The 21,938-nt window shown below is 41.0% G+C and overlaps 1 protein-coding gene across 2 annotated transcripts in view; it reads left to right on the top strand.

Annotated features, from left to right (window-relative positions):
• Positions 1-21,938, top strand: part of ank2b (ankyrin 2b, neuronal) — an 801,710-nt gene that overhangs the window by 532,084 nt on the left and 247,688 nt on the right. For both annotated transcript variants that reach the window (XM_059988791.1, XM_059988792.1), the window contains 3 exons: positions 4,333-4,431; positions 4,533-4,631; positions 18,826-18,924. In XM_059988791.1, coding sequence (XP_059844774.1) covers positions 4,333-4,431; positions 4,533-4,631; positions 18,826-18,924 — 297 coding nt within the window. The remainder of the gene's footprint in view (positions 1-4,332; positions 4,432-4,532; positions 4,632-18,825; positions 18,925-21,938) is intronic.

Raw genomic sequence — 21,938 nt, 5'->3', positions numbered from 1 at the left:
TTTCCTTTCTTCTGTGTCCCTGCCTTGAAAATTTGAATGACATTTGCGATTTTCAGTCCTCCAGAACCATACAAGAATTTATTGATTCTTAAAAGATCATTACAAATGCTTCACAATCTCTTCAGCTACCTCCTTCTGACTGCTGGGATGTAGTCCATCTAGTCCAGATGATCTTTCAGTTTCCCAGGCACCTTCTCCTTAGTAATAGCAGTCCTTCTGGCAAACTGTTAGTGTCTTCTGCAGTGAAGATGGATGCAAACTACTTATTCAGTTCATCTGTCATTTCCTTGTCCCGCATTGCTACCTCTCCATTGTCATTTTCCAGCAGTCCTATATGTACTCTTGCCTCTCTTTTGCTCCTTATATACATGAAAAACTTTTGGTATTGTCTTTGATATTATCAGCTAGCTTACCTTCATATTTCATATTCCCTGCCCCCCCCCCCCCGGCTTCTTTTGTTGCCTTCTGTTCAATTTTAAAAGTTTCCTAATCCTGTAGCTTTCCACTAATTTTGCTCTATTATATGTCCTCTGTTTTGCTTTAATGTTAGCTTTGTCAGTACAGTTGCATCATCCTGCCTTTCTACAAGTGCCCTGCCCAGGGATCCAGCATCAACCTGATTTTCTCAATCTACTTGCATATCTACTTGATGTGCAGTGTTTGGCTTATGCTAAATATAATGTTTAGTTAGATGATCAAAAGGCTCAATTTTGGTTTCACAGGACGAAAGAACCTTCTTCCAGCTGACTTCAGAATCTCCTACATACCTTCTGGTAAACTCTAGCCAAGATTTCATGTGTTTTTTTTAAACAGTGGCTTTCTCTTTGCCATTCTCCCATGAAGCTGCAACAAGTGAAGCACCTGGGCAACAGTTGTATGCGCAGTCTCTTCCATCTCAGCCACTGAAGCTTGTAACTCCTCCAGAGTTGTCATAGGTCTCTTTGTGGCCTCCCTTACTAGTCCCCTTCTTGCACAGTCACCCAGTTTTTGATGACGGCCTGCTCTAGGCAGATTTACAGCTATGCTATGTTCTTTCCATTTTTTTGATGATTGACTTAACAGTACTCCAAGTGATATTCAGTGTCTTGGAAATTTTGTTGTATCCATCTCCTGACTTGTGCTTTTCAATAACTTCTTCTCTGAGTTGCTTGGAACATTCTTTTGTCTTCATGCTGCAGTATTTGCCAGCATACTGACTCACTAGCCAGAGAAAGGATTTTCAAATACAGTGTATTTTCACCACAATCAATTGAATTATCTTGACTGCACACAGGTTTCCAAAATCAGATCACCATTTAACAATCATGTGTCTTCTAAACCCAATTGGCTGCATTAGTAATGATTTGTTGTGCCATGTTAAATGGGGGCGAATATTTAAGCAATCAACTATTTTGCATTTGTTATTTGTAATTCATTTAGATCACTTAGTAGAGATCTGTTTTCACTTTGACACGAGTCTTTTTCTGTAAATGTGTCAAAAAAAGACAAATTAAATCCACTGTGATTCAATGTTGTAAAACAATAAAAGATAAAAAAACTTCCAAGAGAGGTGAATACTTTTTATAGGCACTGTATATAACTCCCATCAGGGTCTTTTAACCCTTGCAGTTTCTTGAGTCTACCCACAAGGAATCTATATGTTCCAATCCTAGGTCACCAATTTCTCAACAGGACCATGCCACTCACTCTGCCTACCTGTCTGTCCTTTCGATACAATTATCCTTGGATATCAAGTTCCCTACTGTAATCTTCTTTCAGCCACGACTCAGTGATGCCCATAACATCATACATGCCAAACTGTAACTGTGTTACAAGATCATCTACCCTATTCCGTATACCGTGTGCTTTCAAATGTAACACCTTCCATCACCCTTTTCAATTTGTCTTTCTTTAACACTGTAAACCAACATCCCTGTCCTCATCCCCAACCCCCTGCCAAATTAACTTAAAGCCTCTGCAACAGTACTAACCAACTTGCTGGCAAGGGTGTTGGTCCCTCCCGGGTTCAGTTGTAAACCATCTCTTTTGTACAGGTCATACCTTCTGTAGAAGAGATTCCAATGATACAGAAATCTGAAGCCCTGCCCCCTGCACCAGTTGCTCAACTACAATTCATCTGCCAAATCATTGTATTCTCCTCCTCATTGGTGTGTGGCAGACAGTAATCCAGAGATACTACCATGGAGGTCCTGCTTTTCAGTTTTCCTCCTAGCTCCTTAAAATCTTCTCTTCGGGACCTCCTTGCATTTCTTACTATGTCACTGATGGCAATATGTACCAAGACCTTTGGCTGCTCAACCACCCCCATAGAATGCCATGAATCCAATGCAAACCATCCCAGATTCCTGGCACCATATCATCCCGGTCTTTATCACATCCACAGAGTCTTGTGTCTACTCTTCTAACTATGGAACCCCCTATCTCTACTGCAGTCCTCTTCCCTTCTGAGCCACAGTGCCTCTCTCAATGCCATACACCAGGGCACAATGGTGATCCCCAGCAGGTTGATCCTTCAAAACTGTATGATTATTATTGAGGGGAATAGCCTCAGTGATAGTCTGTTCTGGTAGCTTATTGCCCTTCTTTCACAGTCCCACATTTACTTGAACCCTACCACCTAGGCATGGCTACCTCCCTGTAGCTCCAATCTATCACTTCCTCAGTCTCTTGTATGAGATGCAGCTCAGTGCACCTGGCTCCGGGAGGCTGGAGGTCTTCCAGAATTCTCAGATAGTTATTGCATGAACTTTTTATTTGATTGTATGTATTAAATTGATCGATTGCTTATCACACAAGTATCGAATTGGAGCGTAATTGTCCACATACCAATGTATTGTGCCATTACATTGACTTATTGAGCAGATTTTGAACTTGTCTTATTTGGTTTAAATGCTTCACACTTTGTTGTGTGTTGCTTGAGACATTCTTCTGTTAGTTATCTGTCAGTTACCTCCACAGCCATGCAAAGTTTTCCTCATCATATGTTTTTCCAGTTTCCTGTTAAAGGTCATAATGGAAACTGCCTCAACTATATCTGCAGCCAATAGATTCCTGATTCTAATCTCATGCTACATAAAAACGTATTTCTTCAAGTTAATCCATCTAAAGTCCCACTGACTTTGGCCATTGACCATGGAGAGCATTGGTCTTTGTGCACGGTGCTTGCTGATCCGACATTTGTCCACGGGTTGTTGACCTTCAGCTACAGAATGTTTCAACCTGGACTCTGGCATGACCTCTAAGTTCCCTTCATCCATATCCCCAAACCCTAATTTGACCCCTAACTCCCTGTGTGTCCCCCAAACCATTCCTGTGAACCTCAAGAACAACTAAGTCTGACCACCACCTCAACACACATTACAGATTAGCATTGTTTCTTTGTTGGTTTTCAATTTATCCTCCATATCATCAATTGATTAACCAATTTTAAATAATCACTTTCTTTAAGGAGTGATTAGTTAAAATATATATTCCCAAGGTTTGTGGAAATGTGCAATCTATTCTGGTGTGTTGTTTATATTAACTCTTTAATTTAACATATGTCCCAATGTGAATATCCAATGAGATAGATTCAATATCCACTGTCCCAATGAGATAGATTTTGTTCCTTAGGAGTGAACTGCTGAATCAAAACTCAATAAGTCATGATCACACAGCAACAATTTTTATTATGAAGACTGATGTTAAATTATGTAATTTCTTTCAGTAAGAAGCAGTCGTTAAAGTAGTGAGCAATGATAAAGCTGAAATAGAATACTGTACAGCATAAAATGTTCACCAATACCTGGGAGAATCATTGAAAGACCTTACCATGGAATATTTTGTAGGGGACTGAGCTTGTGCACTCAGTGGCATTCAGTCACTGCATGCCTTCAAATGACCAAATAAAGGAATAAAGTTAGCAACAGGTCCCCTTTGCAGTGTCACAGAAGTGATTATGATTCTACTTAGATTGATTCTAATGGGAAGAAAGCTTCAGTTTGTTTTGAAGGTACTCACATTGGTTTAAGCAGTATAAGAAAGGTATTAGTGTGTTTTGGGAGTTGGAATTGTTTCATATCATCAATAATTCAATGATATAATTCACTCTCAAGGACTATATATTTTCAAATAGGTGCATGCAGAACTTATTTTATTGTGGGGCAAGGTGGGATAAACCTGCAGTGATTCTTGGTTGGAATAATTTCTGTATCAAGCTGACTTACAGCTTAATTACTGCCCTGTGTGACATTTGTGTAAGGTCTTAAGATTTAAGTGCATGATCTTGGAGTGACTACATTCTTTTTCTGCATGTTTGATGTGACTGCTAACCTGATTGCTCTTTTTATACAGAATGGCTTTACCCCATTGCATATTGCATGTAAGAAAAATCGTGTTAAAGTCATGGAACTTCTTGTGAAGTATGGGGCTTCAATCCAAGCCATAACAGAGGTAGAAGGAAGTTTTAGAATTTAATCACTGCCTCTGTTGCATCAATTAAAACAAATTGTAGCCTTTTCAGTGAAGTAAACTGCTATTACTTTGTTTCACAGTCTGGCCTTACGCCAATACATGTGGCTGCCTTCATGGGCCACTTGAACATCGTCCTCCTTTTGCTGCAGAATGGAGCATCCCCGGATGTTTCTAATATTGTGAGTATGGCTAGCTTTCATCAAAAGCAAGTATGATACAGAATTGTACGTGTTCTTCTAAAATACATGATTTAAAGTTTAAAAAATCATGTCACATGTTGATATATGTGATTGAAGTTTTCCTTTGATTTGTCTATTGACAAATGACTAGAGTTCACTAGCAGAAATAATGTTGGCTTTCTAATTAGAAAGAACTAGCCAAGAATCCAAAGTAATCTTACTTTCTTATTCAGTTTAGATATAATTATTACTACAAAAAACTGCACTTTATGTAACCATATCAAATAATTCATCTTGGAACTTCACAAATATTGCAGAAATATCTTATCACACTATTACACCTTGAACTCTCTAAAGACTAAGGCCTGGAAATTTGTCTGCACGATACCTAAAAAAGGGAGTTGTACGGTGAGAGGACACGTTGACACCATGTCCACACCGATGTTTAATTATCTTTGTGGTACCTAGCAATGGCGGCAACAGTTGTCTAATCCCTGCAATTAATTTCTAGCCAGATTATTAACCACATTTGTCTGAATACTGGGACTGTTCACTCACGGAAGGAATAGCATTTGAAATACTGAGAATTATTTAAAAATCAGATTCATCTTTTTTGAGGTCATAGATTGCATCAAACCTCAAGCAGACTGGCACAGGCTGAGATCCCACTATCTCAGCTGGATCATGTTCAAAATCAAATGGCCACTACTATTGCCTTTCAAAAGATAAATAGTTCATGAAATCAGAAATGGGTAATCAAGTTGGAAAAACAACATTTAAGAAAATGAGGTGGTACTCTTGGTAGAAATAGACAAGGTATGTCTGCAAGGTGATGTGTCTCCCCTATGAAGTGAGATACAAGCAAATACACCTTTATCAAAATAAATGGTTCCCAATTTTACTGACAGCACTTTACGTGATTGTTACAAACAGCAGAGTGTGCTTATAACATATTTCAATTCAAAATTCCTGAGGCAAGGTTTCTGGAATCCAGAGTAATCCTGACTTTGAACGTAGTGTAAGAACTTGTGTTTGCTAGATATCCAATATGTCCAACAGTCAAACATAAATCTGCACTGCTCTCAAAGTTAAAGTCGCTGCCACCCTCAGTCTTGGAAACATTGCCTCAGGATTCTTGCATGGGTCTTTCTGCGAAGAAATGTCACAGATTGCACCCTGATGCATTGAAAAAATAAGTTTATTTCCAAGCCAAGGAACCTGGGTTAATGATAAATGTAACTTTTCTACTCGCATCTGGAAGGAGCATTTAGTTGAATTGCAGACTCTAAAGTGGTTTCCTTCATAGAGGGCGTTTAGGTCCCTACAGAATCATCCCTGCTAACTTCGTTCCATGCCTTGTCTCTATACATTGAGGTTGTGTCCTGCACACATAGGTCTTAAGAAGTTTGTACGTATTCCTCTGTCTCCCAGGAAGACTATCCCTTTGTTGCATTGTGCTTTCCATCTGTGCCGGGTTGAGCGCCGAGCTGGTCACTCGGCCACATAAGAGACAGGGGTCGAGTCAGGAAAGTTCATACCGTGACCCGGTTAATCCTGACACTACACATGCAGGCTATGAATGAATGAACTGTGCAATCATTTTTCAATAGCTAAGAGTGCTGGTTGTATCATGGTCTTTTAAAGGTTCTTTTTGGATTCAGAGCTGTAAGGGAAGATGCTACCAATGCATAAAATTCTCTCCCTGACCCCCACTGTTAATAGAACAGCAGCTTTACCACTCGTGCAATTAAACAGTAACAAGTATTGCAAGTGCTTTGGAGCTTTGAAACAGCATTGGGGAGATTGCTATCCATTTTAACTCTGGAGGAATGGTGCAGATGAATTTTTTTACTTTATTCTGCTTTGATATCCTAAAGCACAACCCTACTATTTCACTGTGGGTAGTGTGAATGATGATCTTACCACTTTGTATTTGAAATAGATTGTGAAAAGATAACTACTCTCCGTTTATATTGAATGTGGTATGCTCTGAACATGTGAGGAGGAAAAAACATCTAATATAACCATAACAATTACAATTGCAGCATGAAAGCAGGCCAACTCAGCCCTTCTAGTCCGTGCCGAACGCTTACTCTTGCCTAGTTCCACCGACCTGCACTCAGCCCATAACCCTCCATTCCTTTCCTGTCCATATACCTATCCAATTTTACTTTAAATGACAATATCGAACCTGCCTCTACAACTTCTACTGGAAGCTCATTCCACACAGTTTCCACTCTCTGTGTAAAGTACCCCCTCGTGTTACCCCTAAACTTTTGCCCCTTAACTCTCAACTCATGTCCTCTTGTTTGAATCTCCCCAACTCTCAATGGAAAAAGCCTAACCATGTCAACTCTATCTATCCCCTTCATAATTTTAAATACCTCTATCAAGTCCCCCCTCAACCTTCTACGCTCCAAAGAAAAAAGACCTAACTTGTTCAACCTTTCTCTGTAACTTAGGTGCTGAAACCAAATGTGTGATTTAACTAACAACGAATGACTCATCAGAACATTTTCATCAACAATGGTCCAATGAAATTGCAAATCAAAAAGATCAACAGATTCTGAATGTGTATATCTACATCTGCAAAGCAGAAGCAGCTTGTACACACTGTGATCTGTTTTGAAGGGATTAAGTTGGACGTGAACCAGAATCAGATTTATTATCATGGACATATGATGTGAATTTGTTATTTTTCAGTGAAAGCCAAGATGTAAAAATTATACAATATTAACAGTGAAAAAAAAGAATAATGTGGTAGTGTTCATGGACTAAATAGCCGCCAGGATAGCTATGGGTACTTTTTACCTTCTTTCATTCTAGTTTTCTGCTCACTGGCTCTGAATATGCATGCAGGAGAACAATAAAATTGAGTGGAGGAAAATGGAATTGAATGGAAAAGTTGGGAGGTGCCAGTATTGTGCTGGTCAATGAAGCTTGCTTTAAATGATTGGAGCTCCCTTGAGATGCAATTTACTCGTTGCCATGGAATAGCTGAGCACTCAAACTCATTGAGAAGCAGAGAGGGATGTTGTTGGGTAAAGCATTGGTCTACTATGGCTAGTTATAATTATTCATGTCAATGATTCATCATCTTCTTAGATCATTTACTTTTATTGGATGTTAACTTTTTGTGCAAAACTGAAATCAAAATCTTGAGATCGTCACAAACACCTGATTCAAAAGATAGAGGAGAAGCTCTAGATGAAGTGTGTTTGGACTTCAAAAAGGGATTTAACAAGATGCCACAGAAGAAGCTGATGCATAAATTCTCAAGTATTGGAGAGAGTATGTTAATGTGGATGAGAAATGCCTTCCCTATGAAAATGGAATGAAAAGGATGTAGCTGGTTAAGTACTCCAGAGATTGGTTCTTGGGCCTCAATTGTTTACTGATTACAACAAAAACCTGGAGGATGGAATGAGATTAAAGATTTCCAAGTCTGCCAGTGATGTGAGGATAGGTGGAAGAGCATGGGACATAGGTTGAGTGATTGGGTGAAAACTGGCAAATGGTGTTTAATGTACAGATATGTGAGGTCATGAAGTTTGGTCTGAGGAATCACAAGGTGAATTATTATCTAAATGGAGATAGACTGCAAGTAAGTGTGAAGTTTTGATGGGGTTTAGACATTCCTGTACATGAATCACAAGAAGTTAGAAAGTAGGTCCAACAAATCTTTAAGAAAGCAAGTGGTGTGCTGTTCTTTATTACAAAGAGATGGGAGTTCAAGAATAGGGTGGCTTAGTTACAGTTATATAGTGCATTGGTGAGCCTACATCTGAGGTACCCTGCATGGTTTTGGTCTCCTTACCTTAAAAAGGGTATCATGGCTTTCATTCCAAAAGATTCCACGAGGCTAATCCTAAGTTGTAAGGCTAGATATTTTGTGGCTGTTTTCCTTGGAGTTTAGAACATTAAGGGATGATCTTATTTGAGATATTAGATCCTGAAAAGACTTTCAGTGGGGGAGTCATAAACAAGGAGACAAAGCTACAAAATAAGGGAACCATCATTTCAAATTCATGTAGAAAGTTATTCTTTCTGAGAGTGGTCAGTCATTTGAATTCTTTGTCCCCAGGTTTGGAGGATGTCAGATCATTCAATATAGATAAGACCATAAGACATAGGAGCAAAATTAGGCCTTTTGGCCCATCATGACTGCTCTGCCATTCAGTCATGGCTGATCATTTTCCCTGCACCTCAACCCTGTATCCCGGCTTCTCTCCATAGCCTTTGATGCTGTGTCCAATCAAGAACCTATCATCTCTGCCTTAAATACACCCAACAACCTGGACTCCAAGGCTGCATGTGGTAATAAATTACATAAATTCACCACCCTCTGGCTAAAGAAATTTCTCTGCATCTCTGCTTTGAATGGACACCCCTCTATCCTGAAGCTGTGCCATTGTGTCCTAGGGAAACCATGGGAAACATCTTTTCCGCATCTGTTCTGTCTAGGCTTTTCAACATTCAAAAACTTTCAAATGAGATCTCCCCTCATCCTTTTAAATTCCAGTGGGTACAGACCCAGAACCATCAAACCATCAAAAAATGCTTTCATTCCTGGAGTTATCCTTGTGAACCTCCTCTGGACCTCCTCAAAAGCCAGCACAACTTTTCTTAGATGAGGAGCCTAAAACTGTTCACAATACTCAAGGTGAGGCCTCACCAGTGCCTTGCAAAGCCTCAATATTACATCCCTGTTCTAAAATTCTAGACCTCTTGAAATGAATGCTAACATTGCATTTGCCTTACTCCCCACTGATTAGGGTGTTCTGCACAAGGACTCTTAAGTCCCTTTGCAGCTCAGATTTTTGAATTTTCTCCACATTTAGAAAATAGTCTGCACATTTATTTCTTCTACCAAAGTGCAAGACCATGGATTATCCACATTGTATTTCATTTGCCATTCTCTTGCCTATTCTCCTAACTTATCTAAGTCCTTCTGCAGCCTACATGTTTCCTGCCCCTTCACCAATCTTTGTATCATCTGCAAACTTGGCAACAAAGCCATCTATTCCATCATCTGAATTATTGATAAACAGCATAAAAAAAAATGGTCCCAACATCGACCCTTGCAGAACATTACTAGTCGCCGGCAGCCAATCAGACAAGGATCCTTTTATTCTCAATCACTGCCTCCTACCAATCAGCCAATGATCTAACCATGCCAGTAACTTTCCTGCAATGCCATGGGCTGTTAACTCAGTAAGCAGTCTCATGTGTGGTACCTTGTCAAAGGCCTTCTGAAAATCCAAATACTCAACATCCACTGCATCCCCTTTTTTCTATCCTACTTGTAATCTCCTCAAAGAATTCCAACAGGTTTGTCAGGCAGGATTTTCCCTTGAGGAAACCACACTGACTTCGTCCTATCTTGTCCTGTGTCACCAAGTACTCCATAACATCATCCTTAATAAGTAACTCCAGTATCTTTCCAACCATTGAGGTCAGGCTAACAGGTGTATAATTTCCTTTATGCTGCCTTCCTTCTTTCTTAAGGAGTGGAGTGACATTTGCAACTATAACCATATAACAATTACAGCATGGAAACAGGCCATCTCGGCCCTTCTAGTCCATGCCGAATGCTTACTCTCATCTAGTCCCACCTGCCTGCATTCAGACCATAATCCTCCATTCCTTTCCTGTCCATATACCTATCCAGTTTTTTTTTAAAATTGACCCAGCCTCTACCTCTACCTCTACCTCTACCACTTCTACTGGAAGCTCGTTCCACACAGCTGCCACTCTCTGAGTAAAGAAGTTCCCCCTCGTGTTACCCCTAAACTTTTGCCCCTTAACTCTCAACTCATGTCCTCTTGTGTGAATAACCCCTACTCTCAATGGAAAAAGCCTATCCACGTCAACACTATTTATCCCCCTCATAATTTTAAATACCTCTATCAAGTCCCCCCTCAACCTTCTACACTCCAAAGAATAAAGACCTAACTTGTTCAACCTTTCTCTGTAACTTAGGGGCTGAAACCCAGGTAACATTCTAGTAAATCTCCTCTGTACTCTCTCTAATTTGTTGACATCTTTCCTGTAATTTGGTGACCAGAACGGTACACAATACTCCAAATTTGGCCTTACCAATGCCTTGTACAATTTTAACATTACATCCTAACTCCTATACTCAATGCTCTGATTTTTAAAGGCTTGCATATCAAAAGCTTTCTTCACCACCCTATCCAAATGAGATTCCGCCTTCAGGGAACTATGCACCATTATTCCTAGATCACTCTGTTCTACTGCATTCCTCAATGCCGTACCATTTACCATGTATGTCCTGTTTTGTTTATTCCTACCAAAATGTATAACCTCACACTTATCAGCATTAAACTCCATCAACCATCTTTCAGCCCACTCATCCAACTGACCTAAATCTCTCTGCAAGCTTTGAAAACCTACTTCATTATCCAAATCGCTACCTATTTAGTCTCATCTGCATACTTACTAATCCAATTTACCACCCCATCAAACAAATCATTAATGTATATGACAAACGACATTGGACCCAGTACAGATCCCTGAGGCACACCACTAGTCACCAGCCTCCACCACTACTCTCTGGCATCTCCCATCCAGCCACTGTTGAATCCATTTTACTACTTCAATATTAATACCTAACGATTGAATCTTCCTAACTAATCTTCCATGCGGAACCTTGTCAAAGGCCTTACTGAAGTCCATATAGACAATATCCACTGCTTTACTCTCGTCAACTTTCCTAGTAACCTCTTCAAAAAATTCAATAAGATTTGTCAGACATGACTTTCCACACACAAATCCATGTTGACTGTTCCTAATCAGACCCCCTCTATCCAGATAATTACATATCACATAAGAATACTTTCCATTAATTTACCCACCACTGACATCAAACTTACAGGTCAATAATTGCTAGGTTTACTCTTAAAACCCTTTTTAAACAATGGAATCACATGAGCAATATGTCAATCCTCCGGCACCATCCCTGTTTCTAATGACATTTGAAATATTTCTGTCAGAGTCCCTGCTATTTCTACCTAACTTCCCTCAAGGTCCTAGGGAATATCCTGTCAGGACCCAGAGACTTATCCATTTTTATATTCTTTAAAAGTTCTAGTACTTCCTCTTCTTTAATCATCATAGTTTCCATAACTACCCTACTTGTTTCCCTTACCTTACACAATTCAATATCCTTCTCCTTAGTGAATACCAATGAAAAGAAATTGTTCAAAATCTCCCCCATCTCTTTTGGCTCCACACATAGCTGTCCACTCTGATTCTCTAAGGGACCAATTTTATCCCTCACCATCCTTTTGCTAATAATATAACTGTAGAAACTATTTGGATATATTTTCACCTTTCTTGCCAAAGCAACCTCATATCTTCTTTTAGCTTTTCTAATTTCTTTCTTAAGATTCTTTTTACATTCTTTATATTCCTCGAGCAGCTCATTTACTCCATTTATTGTAGATCTCTCTCTTTTTCCGAACCAAGTTTCCAAAATCCCTTGAAAACCATGGCTCTCTCAAACTTTTAACCTTTCCTTTCAACATAACAGGAACATAAAGATTCTGTACCCTCAAAATTTCACCTTTAAATGACCTCCATTTCTCTATTACATTCTTCCCATAAAACAAATTGTCCCAATCCATTCCTGATAAATCCTTTCACATCTCCTCAAAGTTAGCCTTTCTCCAATCAAAAATCTCAACCCTGGGTCCAGTCCTATCCTTCTCCATAATTATATTGAAACTAATGGTATTGTGACCACTGGACCCAAAGTGCTCCCCAACACATACCTCTGTCAACTGTCCTATCTCATTCCTGAACAGGAAATCGAACACTGCCCCTTCTCTAGTTGGTACCTCTATGTATTGCTGCAAAAAACTACCCTGCCCACATTTTACAAACTCCAAACCATCCAGCCCTTTTACAGAATGGGCTTTCCAGTCTATGTGTGGAAAACTAAAATCTCCCACAATCACAACCTTGTGCTTACTACAAATATTTGCTATATCCTTACAAATTTGCTCCTCCAATTCTCGCTCCCCATTATGTGGTCTATAAGTATAAGTGTTCCTACACCTTTCCCATTCCTCAATTCCACCCAAATAGTCCCCCTAGACGAGCCCTCTAATCTATCCTGCCAAAGCACCGCTGTAATATTTTCTCAGACAAGCAATGCAACACCTCCTCCTCTTGCCCATCTGATTCTATCACACCTGAAGCTACGAAATCCAGGAATATTTAGTTGCCAATCACACGCCTCCTGCAACCATGTTTCACTAATAGCTACAACATCATATTTCCAGGTATCAATCCATGCTCTCTCATCCACCTTTCTTACAATGCTCCTAGCATTAAAATAGATGCATTTAAGAAACTCTCCACCTCTTCCTCTCTGTTTATCCCTAATGGTGCAAACAACTTTATTATCTTTTTCTTCCTTCTCCACTACATCTTCGGTCTGAGTGCTCCCCTTCTCTATCACCTGCCTATCGTCTCTCACACACTATCTACTAGCTTTCTTTATTTGTGAACTAACATCCTCTTCCCTAGTCTCTTCAAATTGATTCCCAGCCCCCAATTCTCAGTCCTTTGGCACCATGCCAAAGTCCAATGATTTTTGAATGATCATTACTAATGCTTCCATAATCTCTGATGCTACCTCTTTCAAAAGCCTAGGGTGCAGTTCATCTGGTCCAGGTGACTTATGTACTTTTCGGTCTTACAGCTTTTTGAGCACCGTCTCTCTTGTAATAGTAACTCCATCCACTTCTCTTCCTCCACACACTACAACATCTGGCACACTGCTAGTGTCTTCCACAGTGAAGACTGATGCAAAATACTAATCTAGTTCACCTGCCATCTTCTTGTCCACTGTTATTATTTCTCTGCCCTCATTTTCTAGCATTCCTATGTCCACTCTCATCTCTCTTTTATCTTTCACATACTTGAAAATAGCTTGACAAATCATCCTGTTTCTACCCTCACTAGCATATGGCACAGATAGCAATCCAGAAGTTACTATCCTGGAAGCCCTGCTTCTCAGCTTTCTGCCTAGATCTCTAAGTTCTCTCTTCCAGCTCTGTGCCAATATGTACCAAGACATCTGGCTGCTCTGCTTCCCTCTCAAAAATGCTGTGAATAAGATTCAAGATGTCCCTAACCCTGGCATCTGGGAGGCAACATACCATCAGGGTGTCCCATTCACGTCCACAGAATCTCCTGTCTGTTCCTCGCCTATTTAGGTAGAAATAGACTGAGGTAGATTGTAAAATTGAGAAACTGAGGGTTACAAGTAACTGGTAGAAAAGTGGAATTGAGGTAGATAAGCAATAATGAGAATGAATGGTGAAGTGGGTTTGCAGGGCCTGGTGGCCTATTCCTGCTCCTTTTTGTTTGTGTTCTTATGAATTATAACATGACTATGCGTGGCTTCTGATGTAGAATGTTGGTTTAAAGGAAAAAATTTACGCATTTTGCGAAGTTCACTCTAACATACCTACCTTCTGATATTTTTGGATATGTAATGAGTAGTATCCACAAGAGGAGTGAGATGGTTCAATAGTTCTGATTTAACCTGCATATCAGACTTTTACTCTGATGGTGGGTTGGGTTTCCAGGGGTTGGTAAAGCAGGCAGTTGCAGTGAGGCAATCTCAGCCTTGGGGAGATGGATAAGGAACAGGGAGTGGTCTGAAGGGGAGTTAGTGGAAGGTGCATGTCTTTACAACAAGTAGCATGTGTGACACTCCCCAGCTTTTTCCAGCCTCACCCAAAATTCCACCACTGGAAGCCATCCTTCTCCAGGATTTGCCTAAAAGACTCGAAAACTTCTAAGATGTACCGTGGAGGGCATTCGGACAGGCTGCATCACCGTCTGGTATGGGGAGAGTTGTTACTGAACAGGACTGAAAGAAGCTTACAGAAAGTTATAAGATTAGTCAGCTCCATCTTGGGTACTAGCCTCCATAGTATCCGAGACATCTTCAAGGAGTGGTGCCTCAGAAAGGGATTGTCTATTATTAAGGACCTCCACCACTCAGGACGTGCCCTCTTCTCATTGTTACCATCAGGAAGGAGGTACAGAAGCCTGAAGGCACACACTCAATGATCTAGGAACAGTTTCTTCCCCTCTACCATCCAGTTACTAAATGAATATCGAACCTATGCTTTCTTTATATTATTTCTGTTTTTGCAGTAATTTTAATTTAGCTATTTATATAGATATATGTATTTATTATTTTTCTATATTATCATATATTGCATTGTACTGATACCACTAAGTTAATAAATTTCACAACATATGCCAGTGATATTAAACCTGATTCTGATCTGATATCAGATCTATACTGCAGTTGGTCCACCAAGCTCTCCACTCCAGGTCAGAGCTTAACTGCAACCATCCCACCTCATTCTGTGACCTAAGGACTACTGCTCCATCTACCCACCTCACGACCTCTCAGGTATGGGGATGGACCTATCTGGTCTTGCAGCTTTCTCACGCCATTCCATTACCCTGACAATCTTGCCTAGTGTAGTAACTGTCCAGCCCTTAATCTGTCCTGAGAAAACACATTTCAGCTCAACTGAAATTTCTTGAATTCACCAACTTCTGTGTTTTCTGAATTAACTCAATTAAGTATACTTTTTATATCGGCAGTGATATTTAAAAAATCTCAGGAATTAAACATTTTTATACATTAGTCCGTGAGCCAGTGGGGTTGGTCGGTACCATCTGAGGGGAGTAAAGCTCATAGTGATTTTTGACAAGGCATACATCTCTAGAGTTAGAAAATTTGTGATAGCATTGCACCAGTGGTAGCTTTATGTGTGCTAGCATGCATTTTATAGCACTACCCTAAAATAAGCATTTCTGAAAAGTGACCAATATAAAGTACAACATATGTATTCAACCTAGTGGTAGTTTGTCATCAGTGATCCCTCAACATTGAAATTTGTCACAATGATAGCTGAGTTCAAGCACTTTTCGTCAAATGTTGTTATAAAATTCTACATTGAAGACTATCTTATTGGTGGCATTCGCAGTACAGTGCTCAATTTCAGTAGAGTGAATCATTTCATTTTTAGAAAAATATGTGTGTTGTTTATTTTGGAAAAGTCAATAAAAACCCTAGGACACCTATAATCACGTGGATTTGTAGCAAATTGATTCAGGAATTCAAATAAATAATCACTTTTTGTATATATTCCATATTAACATCGGTACAGCAGAAAATGTTACCCCACCCACCAAAAGATAAAAACCTCATTTGGAGAGATTTCTGGAGTTTTATCAATGTCATGTAATTTTCCACATATTGTTGTATCAAATCAAAACAATCTTAAGCTTTTGTCATAGCATATAGAATTACAGCACAATAATTCAAATGTGTGGTTCCACACGGCCATAGCCAAGCCCCATTTGGTTGTAAAATGAACATATTTAATCAAAGACTGCTTTCCATACTTAGTTTTCCATACTTTCATAACCTATTAATAATCATAATAATTTTCCAAGTCTTCCACGTCTTCTACATCTTCATCTGAACTTTCCACACTCTCTGAGGTGAATGCCTGGTTCTCATAGTCTGCCAGCCTACAAATGTCAGTACACCTGAGGCCATTTGCAACACACATACATCTTGGGAGTGAACATTTTTTTGGATAGTTACAGGCCAGTAGGCAATAGACAATAGGTGCAGAAGTAGACCATTTGGCCCTTCGAGCCTGCACCGCCATTCTGAGATCATGGCTGATTATCTAACTATCAATACCCGGTTCCTGCCTTGTCCCCATATCCCTTGATTCCCCTATCCATAACATACCTATCTAGCTCCATCTTGAAAGCATCCAGAGAATTGGCCTCCACTGCCTTCCGAGGCAGTGCGTTCCAGACCCCCACAACTCACTGGGAGAAGTTTTTCCTTAACTCTGTCCTAAATGACCTACCCCTTATTCTCAACCCATGCCCTCTGGTACTGGACTCTCCCAGCATCTGGAACATATTTCCTGCCTTTATCTTGTCCAATCCCTTAATAATCTTATATGTTGCAATCAGATCCCCTCTCAATCTCCTTAATTCCAGCGTATACAAGCCCAGTCCCTCTAACCCCTCTGCGTAAGACAGTTCGGACATCCCAGGTATTAACCTCGTGAATCTACGCTGCACTTCCTCTACAGCCAGGATGTCCTTCCTTAACCCCGGAGACCAAAACTGTACACAATACTCCAGGTGTGGTCTCAACAGGGCTCTGTACAAATGCAAGAGGATTTCCTTGCTCTAGTACTCAATTCCCTTTGTAATAAAGGCCAACATTCCATTAATCTTCTTCACTGCCTGCTGCACTTGCTCATTCACGTTCAGTGACTGATGAACAAGGACTCCTAGATCTCTTTGTATTTCTCCCTTACCTAACTCTACACCGTTCAGATAATAATCTGCCTTCCTGTTCCTACTCCCAAAGTGGATAACCTCACACTTATTCACATCAAACGTCATCTGCCAAGTATCTGCCCACTCACTCAGCCTATCCAAGTCACCCTGAATTCTCCTAATATCCTCATCACATGTCATACTGCCACCCAGCTTAGTATCATCAGCAAACTTGCTGATGTTATTCTCAATGCCTTCATTGATGTAAATTGTAAACAGCTGTGGTCCCAATACCGAGCCCTGTGGCACCTCACTAGTCACCACCTGCCATTCTGAGAAACACCCATTCACTGCTACCCTTTGCTTTCTATCTGCCAACCAGTTTTCTATCCATGTCAATATCTTCCCCCAAATGCCATGAGCTCTGATTTTACCCACCAATCTCCTATGTGGGTCCTTATCAAATGCCTTCTGAAAATCGAGGAACACTACATCCACTGGATCTCCCTTGTCTAACTTCCTGGTTACATCCTCGAAAAACTCTAATAGATTAGTCAAGCATGATTTGCCCGTGGTAAATCCATGCTGGCTCGGCCCAATCCTATCACTGCTATCTAGATATGCCACTATTTCATTGTTAATAATGGACTCTAGCATCTTCCCCACTACTGATGTTAGGCTGACAGGATGATAGTTCTCTGTTTTCTCCCTCCCTCCTTTCTTAAAAAGTGGGATAACATTAGCCATTCTCCAATCCTCAGGAACTGATCCTGAATCTAAGGAACATTGGAAAATGATTACCAATGCATCCGCAATTTCCAGGGCCACCTCCTTTAGTACCCTAGGATGCAGACCATCTGGACCTGGATGGTACCATGTGGGGGGAATAATTCTTACAGTGATTTTTGGCAAGGTATACACCCCTAGTGCTAGAAAATATGTGATAGCATCACAGCGGTGGTAGCTTTCTGTGTGTATATACAGGATTTGCGCATATACAGGATGTGACACTGTAAGCACTTTTGGAGGTAAAGTGAAGACAAGTGCCCTAAAACTTCTGACCAGCAACAGGGAAACTCAGGGTGTATTCTACAGAATATGGGCAGTAGATCCAGGATGGCATCGGGTGCTGGCTGGCCTTCCATCCAGTGCACACCAACTGTTCAGCTTCCTCTTCTCTCTCCGTATTCCATCCTCTGCCAACAGGGCTTGACACTTGTGGATCCTCTCCGCCGCTGCATATACCAGCCTGGTAGTTGGCTCACTGTGCATGTTTTGTTAAACAGTCCTTGCATGGGGAGAGTTGATGACTTTCGATTTCACCTTTTTTTGGCACAGAAAAGGTGATTACTGAGCTCATTGACCTTGGTGGTCGATGCTTCTGGGGCATACAGGAGACATGTAAGTGCCTCCAGTTTGTCCATCAATTCTGAGGAGAGGTCCCATTCCTCACCCAACTCTAAGAATGTGCCCTGTTTCCCTGTTGCTGGTCAGAAGTTTTAGGGCACTTGTCTTCACTTTGCCTCCAAAAGTGCTTACAGTGTCACATCCTGTATATGCGCAAATCCTGTATATACACACAGAAAGCTACCACCGCTGCAATGCTATCACATATTTTCTAGCACTAGGGGTGTATACCTTGCCAAAAATCACTGTAAGAATTATTCCCCCCACATGGTACCGGTGGCCCAAATTTGGGGTCCTGGTTCACGGACTACATTTAATTGTTTGCTTCAAAGCTTTATAATGCCCGAGTTCCCTGCCATATCGACATGTGTTTATAGTTCCACCCATTCATTAATTCTTTTCCTTTCTTCAGCGTGGAGAAACTGCATTGCACATGGCTGCACGAGCTGGACAGGTGGAAGTTGTTCGTTGTCTCCTGCGCAATGGAGCCCAGGTGGATGCAAAAGCCAGGGTAAGCATCTGGATAGGAGAGCATAACACTATTTATTAATGATACCTTTATTGATGCTGATGTAACTTTAAAAACATTTCATGGTGCCAGGTTGTCAGGTGAACAAGCCTTTGAAGCTTTAGAGAAAAAGTAATTTCCATAAAAGGACATATTCCCATTCTCATTCAGCCATTTCACTGCCAGAGTTTGGAGGAAAAACTGGAACATGGCACAAAATTAGAATGAAAAGGTTGTAAAGTCATTTTATTTTCTTAATCCAATGTAAGGGGACTGTTCATATCACAGGTAAGGCTATAGTACAAATAGAGAAAGCTTGGAGACAGTGCAAGAGGGAGGATAGGCAGGTGTTAAAAACATAGAGACTCTCTCTCAGTGGGAGAGCATTTTGGAGATAGTGATAACAATGCTATCTCCTTTACCATAGCATTAGAGAGGGATAGGAACAGGCAAGTTGTCCACCTGAACTGGAGGGGGACTAACATCCTTGCGAGAAGGTTTGCTAGTGCTGCTCCAGAGGGTATAAACTAGATTTGTAGGGGGAGGGGAACCGGAGTGTTAGAGCAGATAGTGAGGTGGAGGAGGATAAAGGTCATGCAAGAGCTGCAAGTATAGTACATGTAGTAAAGACAGATCTAACATACAAAGAGGCTTTGAGTAAAGAGGGACAGAATAGAGGGTGAAAAGGTAGTAAGGTAGAAGGGTGTACTTCAATGCAAGAAGCATCAGGAACTGAGGTGATGAACTGAGAGCTTGGATACAAACATGGAATTATGATGTAGTGGCCAATACAGAGACTTGGTTGGCACCAGGGCAGGAATGGTTTCTCAATATTCCTGGATTTCAGTGCTTTAAAAAGGATAGAGAGGGGGGAAAGGGGAGGAGGCGTGGCATTACTAGTCAGGGATATGATTACAGCTACGGAAAGAGTGGGTATTGTAGCAGGATCTTCTTTTGAGTCAGTAAGGGAGCAGTTACTCTGTTGGTGGTATTCTATAGGCCCCCTAGTAGCAGCAGAGATACCGAGGAGCAGATTGGGAGGCAGACTTCAGAAAGGTGCAAAAATAACAGGGTTGTTATCATGGGTGACTTTAACTTCCCTAATATTGATTAGCACCTGATTAGTTCCAAGGGTTTAGATAGGGCAGAGATTGTCAAGTGTGTCCAGGACGGATTCCTGTCACAGTATGTTGACAGACCGACTCGGGGGAATGCCATACTAGATCTAGTATTAGGTAATGAACCGGGTCAGGTCACAGATCTCTCAGTGGGTGAGCATCTGTGAGACAGTGACCACCGCTCCCTGGCCTTTAACATTATCATGGAAAAGGATAGAATCAGAGAGGACAGGAAAATTTTTAATTGGGGAAGGGCAAATTATGAGGCTATAGGGCTAGAACTTGAGGGTGTGAATTGGGATGATGCTTTTGCAGGGAAATGTACTATGGACATGTGGTCGATGTTTATTGATCTCTTGCAGGATGTTAGGGATACACTTGTCCCGGTGAGGAAGATAAAGAATGGTAGGGTGAAGGAACCATGGGTGACAAGTGAAGTGGAAAATCTAGTCAGGTGGAAGAAGGCAGCATACATGAGGTTTAGGAAGCAAGGATCAGGTGGGTCTATTGAGGAATATAGGGTAGCAAGAAAGGAGCTTAAGAAGGGGGCATGAGAAGGCCTTGGTGAGTAGAGTAAAGGAAAACCCCAAGGCATTCTTCAATTATGTTAAGAACAAAAGGTTGACAGAAGTGAAGATAGGACTGATTAGACATAAAAGTGGGAAGATGTGCCTGGAGGCTATGGAAGTGAGAGAGGTCCTCAATGAATATTTCTCTTCAGTTTTCACCAATGAGAGGGAACTTGATGACGCTGAGGACAATATGAATAAGGTTGATGTTCTGGAGCACGTTGATATTAAGGGAGAGGAGGTGTTGGAGTTGTTAAAATACATTAGGATGGATAAGTCCTCAGGGCCTGACGGAATATTCCCCAGGCTGCTCCACGAGACAAAGGAAGAGATTGCTGAGCCTCTGGCTAGGATCTTTATGTCCTCGTTGGCCTCAGGAACGGTACTGGAGGATTGGAGGGAGGAGAATGTTGTCCCCTTGTTCAAAAAAAGTAGTAGGGATAGTCCGGGTAATTATACACAAGTGAGCCTTATGTCTGTGGTGGGAAAGCTGTTGGAAAAGATTCTTAAAGATAGGATCTATGGGCATTTAGAGAATCATGGTCTGATCAGGGAGAGTCAGCATGGATTTGTGAAGGGCAGATCGTGTCTAACAAGTCTAATAGAGTTCTTTGAGGAGGTGACCAGGCGTATAGATGAGGGTAGTGCAGTGGATGTGATCTACATGGATTTTAGTAAGGCATTTGACAAGGTACCACATGGTAGGCTTATTCAGAAAGTCAGAAGACATGGGATCCAGGGAAGTTCGGCCAGATGGATTCAGAATTGGCTTGCCTGCAGAAGGTAGAGGGTTGTGGTGGAGGGAGTACATTCGGATTGGAAGATTGTGACTAGTGGTGTTCCACAAGGATCTGTTCTGGGACCTCTACTTTTCGTGATTTTTACTAAAAACCTGGATGTGGGGGTAGAAGTGGGGGTTGGCAAGTTTGCAGATGATACAAAGGCTAGTGGTGTTGTAGATAGTGTAGAGGATTGTCAAAGATTGCAGAGAGACATTGATAGGATGCAGAAGTGGGCTGAGAAGTGGCAGATGGAGTTCAACCTGGAGAAGTGTGAGGTGGTACACTTTGGAAGGACAAACTCCAAGGCAGAGTACAAAGTAAATGGCAGGATACTTGGGAGTGTGGAGGAGCAGAGGGATCTAGGGGTACATGTCCACAGATCCCTGAAAGTTGCCTCACAGGTAGATAGGGTAGTTAAGAAAGCTTATGGGGTGTTAGCTTTCTTAAGTCGAGGGATAGAGTTTAAGAGTCGCGGGGTAATGATGCAGCTCTATAAAACTTTGGTTAGGCCACACTTGGAGTACTGTGTTCAGTTCTGGTTGCCTCAT

This window comes from Hypanus sabinus, chromosome 14 (assembly GCF_030144855.1).
Source record: "Hypanus sabinus isolate sHypSab1 chromosome 14, sHypSab1.hap1, whole genome shotgun sequence".
Taxonomy (NCBI): domain Eukaryota; kingdom Metazoa; phylum Chordata; class Chondrichthyes; order Myliobatiformes; family Dasyatidae; genus Hypanus; species Hypanus sabinus.
The sequence above is the reverse complement of the archived record's forward strand: the minus strand, read 5'-3'. Positions and strand labels throughout refer to the sequence as shown.